The 14194-nt window shown below is 51.1% G+C and overlaps 6 protein-coding genes and 1 non-coding gene across 7 annotated transcripts; 5 read left to right on the forward strand and 2 right to left on the reverse strand.

The window, feature by feature from the left end:
- Positions 1-1273: 1273 nt before the first annotated feature.
- Positions 1274-2875, forward strand: K489DRAFT_364876 (uncharacterized protein; the record flags this gene model as incomplete). Its single annotated transcript, XM_033602707.1, has 1 exon — positions 1274-2875. The coding sequence occupies one exon, from the start codon at positions 1274-1276 to the stop codon at positions 2873-2875; it is 1602 nt and encodes a 533-aa protein (XP_033455511.1).
- Positions 2876-3072: 197 nt separating this feature from the next.
- On the reverse strand, positions 3073-4531 carry K489DRAFT_327715 (uncharacterized protein; the record flags this gene model as incomplete). The annotated part of the gene is made up of 2 exons (XM_033602012.1): positions 3073-3432; positions 3491-4531. 2 exons carry the CDS (start codon positions 4529-4531, stop codon positions 3073-3075), a joined length of 1401 nt encoding a protein of 466 aa, XP_033455512.1.
- A 1548-nt stretch (positions 4532-6079) lies between these two features.
- On the forward strand, positions 6080-7419 carry K489DRAFT_95161 (uncharacterized protein). Its single transcript, XM_033609063.1, has one exon. The coding sequence runs from the start codon at positions 6204-6206 to the stop codon at positions 7239-7241; it is 1038 nt and encodes a 345-aa protein (XP_033455513.1). The 5' UTR covers positions 6080-6203; the 3' UTR covers positions 7242-7419.
- A 640-nt stretch (positions 7420-8059) lies between these two features.
- On the forward strand, positions 8060-10080 carry K489DRAFT_95163 (uncharacterized protein). Its single transcript, XM_033609064.1, has 2 exons — positions 8060-8101; positions 8210-10080. Exon 2 carries the CDS (start codon positions 8394-8396, stop codon positions 9957-9959), a length of 1566 nt encoding a protein of 521 aa, XP_033455514.1. The 5' UTR covers positions 8060-8101; positions 8210-8393; the 3' UTR covers positions 9960-10080.
- Positions 10081-10530: 450 nt separating this feature from the next.
- Positions 10531-12063, forward strand: K489DRAFT_413764 (uncharacterized protein; the record flags this gene model as incomplete). The annotated part of the gene is made up of 1 exon (XM_033608084.1): positions 10531-12063. The coding sequence occupies one exon, from the start codon at positions 10531-10533 to the stop codon at positions 12061-12063; it is 1533 nt and encodes a 510-aa protein (XP_033455515.1).
- A 916-nt stretch (positions 12064-12979) lies between these two features.
- Positions 12980-13990, forward strand: K489DRAFT_384905 (uncharacterized protein). The gene has a single exon (XM_033605968.1). It carries the CDS (start codon positions 13242-13244, stop codon positions 13536-13538), a length of 297 nt encoding a protein of 98 aa, XP_033455516.1. The 5' UTR covers positions 12980-13241; the 3' UTR covers positions 13539-13990.
- Positions 13991-14047: 57 nt separating this feature from the next.
- Positions 14048-14120, reverse strand: K489DRAFT_t65. The gene has a single exon. It is a non-coding gene; the product is annotated as a tRNA-Thr (tRNA).
- Positions 14121-14194: the final 74 nt, after the last annotated feature.

Below are 14194 nucleotides of genomic sequence, written 5' to 3' on the forward strand. Positions count from 1 at the left end.
CGCACGTTCACGTCCAAACTCTCTACAGCTCTTAGCATGTTACACGTGCCCACCGCCATCGTTGTTGAGATGCCGCGCCCAATGCGCTACGATCACTGTGCATATCGTGCCTACGCTGCTTTAGCATATCTTAGTGTAAGATACGTGATATCCAGTTCAGGGTAGTCTGATACGCTTGAGGCAACCAATCATGCGGTACGAGCCTACGTCCGATATACTAGAGTTTCGCGAGTCTGGAATTTGTCCTGTGAACCGTTGTAGCTGCCTTGTACGAGTGCGAAAGAACATGGTAAAGTACGTTGCTGGCGCCGAACCATAGATAAAACTGTTTCAACGGGATATTCTGGTGATCAGACTTTTTTTGACACGATAGCCGCGATTCATCACCGACTAAGCTTACTAGACGGGCTTCACTTCGGTGCTGAGCATCATCACTTCTCGGTTGGTGATCCCTGCATTTTCCCGTTTCGGGTTGTTTTCGTCGAGTGTGTTGAATGGTTGAAGGATGACGGTTTGGATAAGGGTCTTAGTGCGGCAAGCACGTGCGTGTGGCGCGCGTTGAGGAATGATGATCTTCAGGATGTGCCGAAGCCGGTGAACAACCGGCGTCTTGGCTCCGCGACGGTCAATGCGACCGTTTCGTCTATTAGCCTCTCGATCTGTGCTAGCAACGGCCGAACCTGATCGTAGGACCTGCACCATCACGTGAGATTATCACTCTCATGGAAGTCTTACACGGTTCTGAGCCGCGATGATGACATCGCGGTCGAATGTAGACATCGGCCTGGACGTGGAAATCATTTTGTCGACCAGCAAAGCTCTCTGTATCTCTTGTGTTCAGGGTAAGGAGCTGGTCATCAGGCAGGCAAGATCCGCACTGAGACCTTTGATCAGCGATGACGATAGAAGTGAGCCTCATGACGATGTTGCGTCTCCTTCATGCAGGGCGACAACGGTAGTCGGACTATCCATGGTCATTCATTTCGCTAGTGCCCGTTGAACCATCACAAAGTTACGGTCAAGTTCGAAGGACATACCATGGCCGAAGCGTACGATCACGTCGAGGGCGTATCTGTCCCAAACCGGATATGTGTCTACAGACTGAAGTTATCTCGCTGTGATAACTCCTCAACATGATTTCCTTGGGTTCACAGGCGCTCTCATTGAGCTAAGCTGTTGTCAGAAATCCGCGCCCATCTACTTTTTCTCCAGCCTCACCTGAATGACAAGTTGCATTCGATCATTTCCAAGACACATTGCAAAGGCTTCACAAATGAGTACCGAATCTCAAGTCTTTCCGCGACAGCGAAACTCAAGGTTTGGCTCCTCGTGGGTCCAGCCCGTTACAGAAATAACGCCTGAGACGATTGAATGCTTCGCCATCGAGAATTTATGCGCGCGTGTCTGGCCAGCTCCAACAGTTTTCTTCCCACTGCAAGACGATGACGATTCCATCAGCTTATTCACCAAACTTGCGCAAGGACTCGCTCGCTTGCTCTACCGATATCCTGTCCTCGCTGGAAGACTAAAATCTGATCATCGTGGCGCCTGTCGAATTGAGATCTTGCCAGCGCCCCATGCCGGCACACAATTCTTCTTCGCAGACCTTAGTGGGGATCATGACTTTCCCAGCTTCGAAGAGTTGCAAAAGTCGAATTTCCCTTATGCCGATGGAGATTCGGATGGACTGCGCGCTCTTCGACCGGACCCTTTTGCCCTGGAGAGAGATGGGCACTCCCCTTTCATATCTCAGCTCTCGCGCGTACAGGGCGGTCATATCTTGACGTTCGCGTTCTCCCATCAAGTAGCCGACATGGTGATGTATCGAGGAATCGTTGAGACGTGGGCCAGGGAGACTCTTGAAGTATCCAAGGCTAAGCTGCAGGGGAGACCCATCAGTCCCATGCCTCCATCTCTCTGGCGTGAGCTATCCGACAGAGCCCGCTTTCCTGCTCAGAAAGCGAAACCTCGGGATACAGATGGAGCAATGAATACCAGCCGCGTTCTGCCGCTCTGGATTCTTGTCGATCCAACGATTCTGTCCACGCTCGAAGACATGGGCTCTATCATACCACTTGCATATTTACCACCAGCACCATCACAAGTCGAGATCAATCAACGCGTCCCGATCACGGGAATCTGGCGATTTTCTCGAGCTATCGTGAAGGATCTGCAGCAGAGTATCTCTTCCATATCTCAGGGCCAGATTCGGCTCTCTTCCATGGACATACTTACAGCATTCCTCTGGGAGAGGTTCGTCACTGCCAAATACATGCTCTCGAGGTCGGACGCAACATCGCGTGTGCCTCCAAAGAGCTCTTCCATTGTTTTTGCCCTCGATATACGTCGCAGAGTGGACCCACCACTTCCTGATCAGTACTTACCTGCGTGCGTAGACTTAGCACGTTGCTCAGCCCCGCTTGCAACGGAAGACAATAGACTCAATACAATTGCATCGATGGCGGAAAAGATTCGCAAGGCTAACGAGACATGGAATGAAGAGGATCACAAGAGTATGCTGGCCTTGACACGGAGCGCCCCGGTCTCTCCAGGGGTAGTCCCGCGAGGCCCAATCGACCTGTTGGTCACTGACCACTCGCGCATTCCCGAGGTGGTATCTTCAGACTGGGGACAAGGTCTGGGAGTACCGGTCGCTGTACGCGAGCCATATCTCGGCCGGTCAATTCCCACGGGCGAGATTACTATACTACCTCGGCGTCCGAATGGTGATCTGGAGGTTATGGTCTGTGGAGAGCGGATCGTGCTTGAGAGACTTGAGCGCGATGCAGAATTCGCTCGACGGGCCAAATTGTTGTTTCTACAACACGATGTGGTCGCGGGATGTAGGAAGCGCCGAATGAGGCAAAGATTGTGAAAATCCCTTTGAAAAATTGTATTCAGCTATTGCGGATCGACGTTCATCGTCGCGGATGAAAAATATCATATCTTGGCATCAAATTCCTGCCTCGTTAATCGTCCCTTCGGAGCCTCCCCTCAGAAACGGTCGTCGAGCAGTACATCGACTTGTGTCTTGTTAATCTTGCGACCAGTATTTTACATCCTTTTCCATTTTCAAAATGCTGCCTTCTTCCCGTTGTACTTCAACGCAAAAACGCCTCGCTCAATGCTGTTCAGCAGGATATACCCGCTCTTGAAATACGGATACACACTCCACGTACCCAAGAACGCAACCTCCCCACCAGTCGCATCGTCCTCGGGATGACAATCAAAGAATCCCGTTTGCACAATATTGCCGCCAGTGGGATCTTGCGGTACGCCACTGACATCAATGATACGTAGACCGCTGCCGTAGTTCGCCTGGTAGGAGAGACCGGCTAGGGTGTATTGGTTGTGGTCAATGGACTTGGCGGGAGATTGGTAGAAGCCCGTGTTATTGGGAGCATGAAGGTCGGAAACGTCGAAGAGGTAGGTCTGTGGTCAAGTTAGGTCCATGCTTGGTTTGTGGAAAAGATCTTGGAGTGAAACTTACTGTCGTGCGGTTCACGCCTCCACCGAGTTCACCGGCTGGCGGACCTTCGCCTTCAAGCTCATCCAACTCGTCATCCAACAACAGGTGGGTCATGGTGTCATCGATCAACCAGCCCTGGTGAGTGTACGCGTTGCCGACATATGGCGTCTCACTGATGATGGCCACGGCAGACTTGTTGGTAACGTCGTAGATGGTCAGGGTGTCTTCATTGTATCCGAAGCAGATCTCCTTGCCGACGAACTCGGTGGTAGGGCCCTTGTAGATGACGCACTGTGCGTCGTGAACATAGCCGCCTGCGCCAACGCAGCCCGGAGACGTTGGGTTGGCAGGATCGGAAACATCAACCATGAACAGACCGCCCGCGCAGGGCGTATTGCGGCTGTTGGCACCATTGCGACCACCGACGGCGTAGATCATGTCGGTCTCCTCATGAGCGACGATATTGTGAGAGGCACCGAAGCCCGCATAGTGGGCGGTGAGGTCCACAGCGTTGAGGAACACACGCGGGTATCTAGGGTTAACTTGGAGGAGTTTCCTGAGATCGAAGATCTGTAGACCGTGATCTGTAGCTTCGGATCCAATGTAGACGTGGTTCTTGATGACTTTCATATCACGCCATGAGGTGGGGGTCGTGTAGGTATCGAGACGCCCGAGATAGATCAGCTGGCCGTTCCTGACAATCTCCACAAAAGCGACACCATCGGTCTGGCCGACAATACCAAACTCACGGCCATTCGCGGATGTCCAGCCCCAGATGTCGTTCCCGGCGAGGGTCTTTGAACCGAGATCTTCGTGGGAGAGGAAAGCGTGCATGTCAACATTGTTGCACATGTATTCGCCTGCGTAGCCATTGACGCATTTGGTGACACCATTGGATTTCTTGTACTTCCGGGATCCGGCGAACAAGCCATTGGCAGCAGCCTCCGCCCATTGCTGGGTTTTGAGCGACATCATCTTCTCCATTTTGGCGACATTGAATTGTCTAGAGGCCGCTACCATAGAGGTACCGAGCACACCGGCGAGTAGAATGCCGACCTTCATGATGGGTGAAATGTACGAATGTAGGCCGTAGCGATAGAGGTTCGTATAAGGCGTGCTCAAGGCGGTTCTGCCACCTGCTTCACACTACTTTATAGCATATTGCCGTTGTATTCAATCGGAACAACCCAAAGATCGTCGACAGCATGCTGACAGGCTATTGAGCGGGTCTGTGTCCAGAATCGATGGCAGAACCGTCTTGGGTGTGATCGTGATTTCTTGGTATGACCTCGCCTCGAACTGCATTATCTCCAAGAGCGGATACTGTATTGTGTATGGCTATCGAACGCTATCTGTCTTCCCATGCAGATCAAACAGCCGCAACAATGCCTTGCACAAGAGAGCATCATCACATAGCGCCGGACAGCCGGACCTCGAGTCATTGCCACAGGATCGCGCTTGATGCTTGTAGATAAGGCCCCGGAAGAGAGGCGCAATGGTTGGTTGCAAAGGAGAGATGACGGCGATCGACATCCCCACATCAGCTATCCGATAAAGTTGAAGAGCTTGGCAGAGACTGTATCGAAGGAGTTGAACTGCTGAGTTACATATCGACGGGTCTTGATTGGTCTTCGCGATGTCTTGGCCGCCAAGGCTTTCCACTCCCGTTTGGGCAGGTCAACACACGAATGTTACTGTAGGTGGATGTGACACTATCCCCGTCCGCATAAACGTGTACTGTAACCTCACCTCCGCTCGACAAAGTGCGTGAAGAACGGAACGCAAATGTTGAGCTCTTATCTTGTCCATGACCGGGACGCCTCTCCTCAGCATCCCCACATGATGGAATACCAGGCTTATCGTTGATGTAGATGATTGTACTCGCACTCGCACTCGCAGACTCACCATGTTAGTTTCGTATGGTACATTTCGGAGAGTGCGATCGTGGAGCCAGCACACGCGTCACCAGAAAATGGTCTTTATTGTGTATCGCGACAAGATATGAAACATGTCTTTTGAATGTTCACAAATCCTTCCGACATAGAATGTTGCCTCAGGCCTTACAGGTTCTTGTTTGTGCAAGCGAACAAAAATCAGGTCGCAGCTCCGGGGGATCCTGCCTACAAGGAATCACTGAGGCTCGGCCCGGAGAGACCGAAATTCTTGTTCAGCAGGCACTAGCACATGCCTTGGAAATGTAGGCGTAGCCTTCCCTGTGAGGAGTCGAAAATCGAGCTGCAATATTCTATCACAAAGCACACACATATGCAACGTCTTGGTGTTTGGTGGAGATGATCATGATATGAATGGCTTTATCTATACGTCGATGGTCCTGAAACTCAAATTATCCCCTCATGTCGATCAAAAGCTCACCCATCAAGTTTCTGGTACACGAAGCTGTCAGGCGAGGAGTCGAATTCTCAGACCTGACTCCCGCTTGTTCATTCCGACGTGTTCCCTCGAGGTCGATGCTGGACACGAATGACAGGTATTTCCGTCTGCTGGCCCGTATGAACTAATGTCATGTCTTCAGGACGCGACGCTTTAGTGAGATCGCCCTTGGCCCGGGCTCTAAATTGTCGTCGAAGCCTCTCTTGGCCTATGGAAACGGCCTCAGTGCGGCGCAGCAAACTTCTCTGTGGTCGAAAATGGACGCTCAAATCTCAAGGACCGCTCAAGTCGCGGTCTCACGACTACAAGTTCGCCCAACACATTGTCCTGCACCCTCATCAAAATGTCATTCAATGATCTCGCTCCAGAACTGCTCTCGATTATTGTAACGTGTCTTCGCGAGTCTGGAGGGCAATTGTCCAAATATGCGACAATTTCTAGCGCCTTCCGCGGAGCTATCGAGTCTGCCCTGTTCGCAAAATTGACACTCCGGTCAAATGAATTTGACGATTTCAAGCGGATTGTGAAGCCTGACTCACCTGGTCGACGAGAGCTTCTCAGTGTCCTCATGATAACAGTCTTGCTTCCTCCTTATGAGGATGCCGAATGCGCGTTCTACGAGCGCGAGCCCGACCGAACATCGAACAACGAGTCGATAACCAAAACATTCTTCACACTCTTCGAGATGTTGTCGCAATGTCCTAAATGCACATCTGCCCGTCCTATCGAATTGCACATATGGCAATTTCACTCTCCAACGGATTATCCGCATAGGGCGACATCGACCCAGGACAAATGGGACGCGGATATGAGCAAGCGCCACGACCTTTTTCGTCATCGATACGAGCACTCGTATCTCTGCTTTGTGGAAGATGACTTCGTTAAGCTACCAATTGTGCCCCGAGTTACGGAGTTATTTTTCCGCGGAGGCGTAGATCGACACGTAGCTCCTGCTGCAGCTGCTATGCTTGCACAAAAACTTCCAAACCTCAACAAAATCGGTTGGGGACTATACGACAATGATAGCAGACGTCCAGAGCTCCGCTCCACTTTACGCCAAGAGTTTTCTCGATGCCTGACTGCTTTGCGAACGCCAAATTTGAGACACTTCAGGCTCGTGTACCTAAACATATCACCAAGCAACGAAGGATTTCGCAATGCTAATCTCATGGGAGCTGACGGCTGTGATCCTCTGAGTACTCACCTTCGTTTGTATTTACAGACTTGCGATCTTGTCACGATCCAGCTCACAGGGCCAATTTGTCTTGGGCCCGAGTTCTTTTGGTCGGCTACACTGCAAACGGAGCTGGGAACGGGATGGCCAGCTTTGAAAACCTTTGATATTGACCTGTCCCTTGTACGTCCTGATGGTGGCTGGTAACTCCAACGTGACCCTCATGCCATCATAGACCCTGATGATGAGGATGAGGATTTCGACCCACATCAGGCTGATGACGATGATACTTTATCCGATAGCTCCGGCCCCTCCTCCTCATTTGACGGGTCTGAAGACTCTTTCTTTGAAGAAGGCGAACGCAAACCGGAGCAATACGATTATGATCGCGAGGAACGAAGGGCAGGCCGCAAACCTGTGCGTCAGTTCCGAACTTTCCCTACTCCGGAGCTGGAGATCCTTTTTGAAGCTGCCGCTCGCTTCGCGGCTCGTGTGGCTCATGTGGAACGATTCGCGGCAGGATTTAGTGTCTACCGGCGTGCAGGGGACGCAGATTTCGACTTTATGTTCGACGCTGGCAGAACTGAACGTTCTGCGAGCAAGGGCCTCGCTCAGAGAGGACGAAACAGACTACTGTGGAGAGCGCCACGAGGTTGGCGTATGGGTCCTCAGCTGGAGCGGCTCTGGACTGAAGTTGTGGCCGAGCGCGGAGTAGTTGTATACGAAGAATGGTCATGACGTGTGTGTGCGAAGAATTGCGACATCCTCCACTTTCGTCGCGAAGGTCAACTTCTTTCATTGTCTGCTGGCACGTTGTGAGATAATGGCTGCCTCAGGTTAGAAGGGCATCAGACTGCGTGTAGCACGCGGAGATTACCAGTCACAGTGCGCACTTCTGGTCGGTATTTCCCCCGTGACAAAGCATCTATATTCTTCCGCTTAGAGTAGCTAATGTCGCTGTCGACACGCGAGGGACTGTGGCATCAGGGCAGGTAGACACGGCGAGTCAATGCAGAGTGACAACTTGCACCCGCCGCTGCGTTTAATGATAGACGACGGAAATGCTGGTGAGAGCAGAACCCTAGTGCACCAGAGACTGTGCCGCAAACGTCGGACCCATCAACACAACACCACCCTCTCTCTCATCTTGTGGTCGATATCTGATTCCGGGAAAGACTCAGTGCGGCACAGTCAGCGCTGTCAAGGCCCAAAGTTGAGGATTCGGTTGTCCGGTGCTCAGACACCAGCGAGCACAGCAGTGTCAGTCTATCATTCACATCGATTGCCTCGCATTCATGAACCGCATGTTCGCAGAGTAGAACTCAAGATTTTGAGAAAGTCAGAGACTACATTCGCAGGATGTCGTTCAGTGATCTTGCGCCCGAGCTTCTAGCGATGGTCGTGACGCATTTGCGGCGGCCAAACAGCCGCCTGTCTGCATACGCAAGTCTCTCACGTGGGTTTGGTGCTGCTATCGAGGCCATTACCTTCTCTGAGCTTCGACTTACTTCCGAAGAATTTGACGACTTCGAGCGAATCGTTCGTCCTCAATCGCCGGGTCGGCGAGACATCTTGGGCTCCGTGGACTTCCATGCTGTACTACCGACATACACTGATGAACAATGTGCATTGTTCGAGCGGGAGACTGATAAGCACCTGAACAATGAAGCATTCACCCGAAGCATAACAAGACTATTATCAATACTGTCGTACTGTCGCGAAGGTTCGACGGCTCGGCCAATCAATCTCCGAATCAATTACTCCTACTCTCCAAAAGACATTTCTCATCGCGAGACTGGCGCACAAGACCGTCGAGACGTGGAAAACAGAAAGCGTCAAGATTTGTTCGAAGATCGCTATAAGCACTCGTACCTCAGTTTCCTGAAGCGAGAGTCGACGAGCCTGCCCGTCGTGCCACGGGTCACAAATCTTAGGATTGATGGACAAATATATCGACTCATCGCACCAGCAGCCGCGGGAATACTTGCATCGAGTCTTCCGAAGCTTGACGCTGCCGAGTGGATGTTTGGTGATGACAACAGCAGATATCCAGAGTTGCGTGTGAAGCTGCGCAATGACTTCGCCCAAAGTCTAAATGGTCTACGCTCTCCGGGTATGACAGACTTCAAGCTAGACTATAGGACTCGATCGCCGAACAACGAAGGATTTCGCAATGCAAACTGTCTTAGAGATGATGGGGTTGATCCCCTCAGTTTACAATTAGGCCTGTACCTTCAGACATGTAATCTGGTATGGGTCCATCTCAGCGGACCTATTTGTCTTGGGCCCGAATTCTTCTGGTCAGACGGCGATGGTGAGCAAACAGGACTCGCGTCGGCTTGGCCGGCACTCAAGACCTTCGAGCTTGAGCTCTCACCAGTACGACCGGATGGCGGATATTACTTTCAGCGCGATCCCAGGGCGAGACGAGAATACGAGGACCCAGAAGATCTGCCAGACATCGACGATGTCCTTTCAGACAGCTCTGACAACAATGCCTCGTTTAATGGCTCTGAGGAATCTTTCTTTGAAAGGGACGAGACTGTACCAGATGTGTACGACCACGTGACTGAAGAAACACGTTCGGGCGACCTGCCTGATCGCCTATTCCGAGCATCACCTACCCCGGAGCTTGAGGAATTCCTCGAAGCTGCCGCCCGATGCGCGGTCCACATGCCTCACGTAGAGCGTTTCTCCGCTGTGTTCGATGTGCCTGCGCCAAGGAAGCAATTCGGGTTTGAGTTTATGACTTGCCGACCACAGGCCCCTGCAGGCATGGAGTCCGATGATTCTCAGCGGAATCGATTGATGTGGACCGTGTCGCGAGACTGGCGTATGAATTCCACCATCGAGACCATCTGGGCCGGGGCGCTTGGCGAGAAGGGAATCGTCAAGTACGAAGAATGGTTTGTGGAAGAGTTTTGACGAACAAAAAACTGCTTGCTTGTTTGCCATCGATATTGCAGATTCTAGACTGCGTTTTGCTTTCCCCAACCTCAACCCTGTTGTGCAGCTAAATAGCTATGTGGTATATGACTGTTTTGCAGCCACCGTAGTGTGATAGTCGAGCTTCTCCCCCATCGTTATATTCGAATCGATTCAATGTTCTCCATCGAAAAGTCTTTTGCTGCAACGGAATTAGGCCTCTGGCTCGCGGAATGATGTTTCTACTGATGCACGTCGGGCTCGACGTCGGTGTCTTGGCCTGAGTCGGTCAGGTAATGGGCACGTCGACCATCGTGACGATCGGGCTTGCCTTGACGGGCTATGCACCATCTCGGTGTGCAACATCGGAACGTATGCTTCGATCGTGAACTATTTCGGCTCAACCGTCTGTATTTCGAATGCTTTTCAGGCCGAGGCGGAGTTCAGTGCGGCACAGCGGATACGGGGCAGGGCAAAAGTCGAGGATCTTGGGTTAAATAATGTGCACTACCTCTAGCAACATCGCAACACCGCCGTATGACGCGCGATGTTCACGCGTGCTCTCAACATAATGTCCTTCGCTCAATTGGCGCCAGAATTATTGTCCATCGTCGTGTCATGCCTGAAACTTTCTGGAGAACGCTTGTCCAAGTATGCTACGATCTCGAGTGCTTTCCGTGGGTCTGTTGAAGCTGCTCTTTTTGCCGATCTAAAGTTATCGTCGCAGGAGCTCGATGACTTCGAGCGAATTATCATCCCTCGATCTCCTGGCCGGCGAGATATCATTGGCGACCTGACTTTGACCATCATCCTACCGACGTATACAGAGGCGCAATGCGCATTCTTCGAGCGCGAACTCGACCAGCGCATCAACAATGAAGCATTTACCAGCAGTATGCTCAGGCTCTTTTCCATGCTACAACATTTTCGGAGCAGGCCTCTGAAGCTACGATTATACTACATTTACTCTCCTATGGATCTTCCCTACAGAGCGGATCCTACTAAGGCCCGATGGGATGCGGATATGGGAGCACGCAAAGATCTCCTAACGCATCGCTACGAGTACTCGTATCTACACTTCCTTGAGGAACGATTAGAAGATTTACCGATAATATCTCAAATCACAGAATGGCATGTTAGTGCAGACACTCCAAGACTTTTGGCTCCAGCAGCAGCAGCAATGCTCACGTCAAAGTTTCCCAGTATACGGAACATCGATTGGGACCTGAATGATCAAAATCGCAGATCTCCACACGCACGATCTCGTTTGCGTCAAGAGTTCTCACGTCATTTAGCCAATCTGCGCACGCCAAATGTGTCGAATTTCAAGCTTGGGTATATGCATTATTCCCCACCTAACGAGGGTTTTCGTAATGCAAATCTGCTATGTGATTCCCTCGACCCTTTCAGTACGAGTTTGCGCAAATATCTTCAGACTTGCAATCTCGTTAGAATTGTTCTTAGTGGACCTATTTGCCTTAGCGGCGACTTTTTCTGGGTAGCAGGCGAGCAGAAGGGCCTTGCAGAAAGCTGGCCGTTGCTCAAGACATTTGATCTTGATCTTTCTATCGTTCGCCCTGATGGCGGCTGGTACCTACAGCGCGATCCTGGCGCAAGCCCAGGGTCTGACGAAGAAGGACTGCCTGACGACGATCGAAGCCTCTCCGATAGGTCAGACGATGACTTTTCCCTCCATGGTTCCGATTTATCCTTTGGGACGGGTGAGCGTTCTCCAGACGTCTATAATCACAGTCACGAGGATCGATATGCAGGTCGTGAGCCTTGCCGTACCTTCCGAAGCTACCCAACCTCCGAGCTGGAGGAGCTTTTCGAGGCCGCTGCACATGCTGCACGCCACATGACACATGCAGAGAGTTTCGCTGCTGGGTTTAGTAACATTCGTCGTGATGGGGATCTCTATGACCTTGACTTTCAGTTCTTTACAAGTGGACACGGAGGCTTCGGGCAACTCCCGGCTCACGAAATTCGATATAATCGACTATTGTGGCGAGTGCCTCGTGGTTGGCGTATGGGGCCTCAATTAGAACGGCTTTGGTCCATAGTCATCGGCGAGCATGGAGTGGTTGAGTACGAAGAATGGTAGTGATAAGCTGGTGCAAGGGATACCAGCCCACATGTAACGCGACAGCCAAAAGTTCACATGATAAGAGATAAAGTATTGAAGAAGAACTACTACATTGAAACCAATACGACAGCCAGAACTTCGACCAGAGCGCTTATTCATGACCAGACCATCACCACGTACGCAGAAGACCATCAAATCTCTATTCAATTCTGTGGCATGCTTGCTGCCTCAGCCTGGTAAGACCTTGTGTGACACAGTAAGCACCGCCAAGGTCAGAAGTTCACTCAAATTCTCGTCTGCTGCTAAGACGCTGACGGGTAGACAGGCGTTCCGCTGTTCCCGTCCACTGCCCCGAATTCACGAACAGGGTGATTGCAGAGCAGCATTCAGGAGTTTCAAGGGATCGAAGGTCACCGTTACAGAATGTCATTCAACGGTCTTGTACCAGAACTTGTGACTTTGATCGTCACTTACCTACCACTAGAGGATCGACGAGCGACTTTCGAGATACGCGAAGATATCGAGATCTTTCAGGGCGCCAACGAAAAAGTATCTTTTACTGTAGTATTTGCTCCGATGATTATGTGGGCTTCGAGCGTGTGATACGGTCTAATTCTGGAGATCGGCGGGGTGTCCTTGGTGTTCTCAAGACGTCTGTTGTATTGCCTAGCTACACGAGTATCGAATGCGCGCGCTTCGAACGAGAAAAAGACTGACACAAGAACAACGAAGTCTTTACTTGAACTGCGGTCAGGCTTTTCCCCAAGCTTTCCCATCGGCAGTACTTTCCTTTCCACCGCCCCTGACGTTACGATTCGGAGGTATCTACTCGCTCATGAAATACTCGCATTAGACTACGCGAAAGCAGGATAGATGGGAGCAATATGTTGGCAAACGGAAGAATTTGTTTGAACACCGCTACAGAACTTCTGAGTTGAGGATACTACAAGAAGAGTCGGGGTTGCAATTTCTATCTCGAACGACGAAATTGATCGTCGATGCCGAGTAACTTTGATGTATGGCACCGTTAGCAGCAACGATTCTTGCATTAAGAATACCCGATCTTGAAATTTTCGAGTGGTCGATGAATGACAACATGTGTCGGTATCCGGAGTTGCGGTCTTCTGTACAAGGTGACTTTGCTCGTGGTCTCGGGAGCTTGATTATGACCGAACTCCAGCGTCAAACTCGAATACATGCATGGAACGCCTGAGAACGAAAGTTTTCGAAGTGCAGATGTGATTGGCAGCTCAGTTCTCGATCCGTCCAGTAGCAAGCTCCGAGAGTTTTCTCAAACGTGCAATCTGTGCACCATTAAGCTTACAAGCCCGATCTGTATCGAACCCGAGCTTTATACGGACAGACTCAGAGCAGGGAGGATCGGCGCAGAAGCGGCCCCTGCTCCAGAAGATTCAGATAGGTATTTCTCCTGTTTGTCCCGACGTTGGGTGATATCTTGTTCGCAACGCGGATGCGGAAGAAGAATTCGATGATGAGGAAATGCCGGATGATGACGAAATTTTGTCCAAAGCTCGGACGACTTGGCCGATTTCGAATCTCAGAAATCTTTCGAGTTAGACGAGAGCCAGCCCTAGTTTTTCCAATCCTAACATGAGATGAGTCGCAGCGGTCGTCGGCCCTATCGCTGGTCCGATCATGGCTATCACCAGAATTAGAAAAGCTGTTCAAGGCCGCAGCCCGTCACACGGCATACGTGAGAAAATTCTCTGATGGATTTGCTGGGATATAAATGACAGTACAACCATACGACCTTAACTTTCAATTCGTCTCAAGTGGACACATAAGTCGCACAGATCTAGATCAGCATGAATTGCATCGCAGCCGCTTGGTCTGCAGAGGTGGCCACAAGCAAGTCAAGCAAGTCTGGAGCCTGGACTTGGCTTGACTTGAGGCCTCAAAACCGTGGGCTTGACTTGCTTGAGAGGTCCGAGGGGATGGCTTGACTTGCTTGACTCGGCTTGAGCCAAAAGGCCAAAAGTTCAGCCACCTGCGAGAATTGAATTCGCGACCTTGGAGTCTACGATCCCCTTGCTCTACCGCTGAGCTAAGATGGCCAGAGCCATAACAGCTGGACCATTTGTGCCGATGTCTGACCCGGTGTTTTCGGGGCATTTCAATGCTCTCCGAG

The sequence above is a fragment of the Dissoconium aciculare genome (genome assembly GCF_010015565.1).
Source record: "Dissoconium aciculare CBS 342.82 unplaced genomic scaffold K489scaffold_18, whole genome shotgun sequence".
Taxonomy (NCBI): domain Eukaryota; kingdom Fungi; phylum Ascomycota; class Dothideomycetes; order Mycosphaerellales; family Dissoconiaceae; genus Dissoconium; species Dissoconium aciculare.

What these genes read in the sequence shown, in the direction of transcription:
- K489DRAFT_95161 (XM_033609063.1), top strand. Translation starts at nt 6,204, where the DNA reads ATGTCATTCAATGATCTCGCTCCAGAACTGCTCTCGATTATTGTAACG.
- K489DRAFT_95163 (XM_033609064.1), top strand. Translation starts at nt 8,394, where the DNA reads ATGTCGTTCAGTGATCTTGCGCCCGAGCTTCTAGCGATGGTCGTGACG.
- K489DRAFT_384905 (XM_033605968.1), top strand. Translation starts at nt 13,242, where the DNA reads ATGCATGGAACGCCTGAGAACGAAAGTTTTCGAAGTGCAGATGTGATT.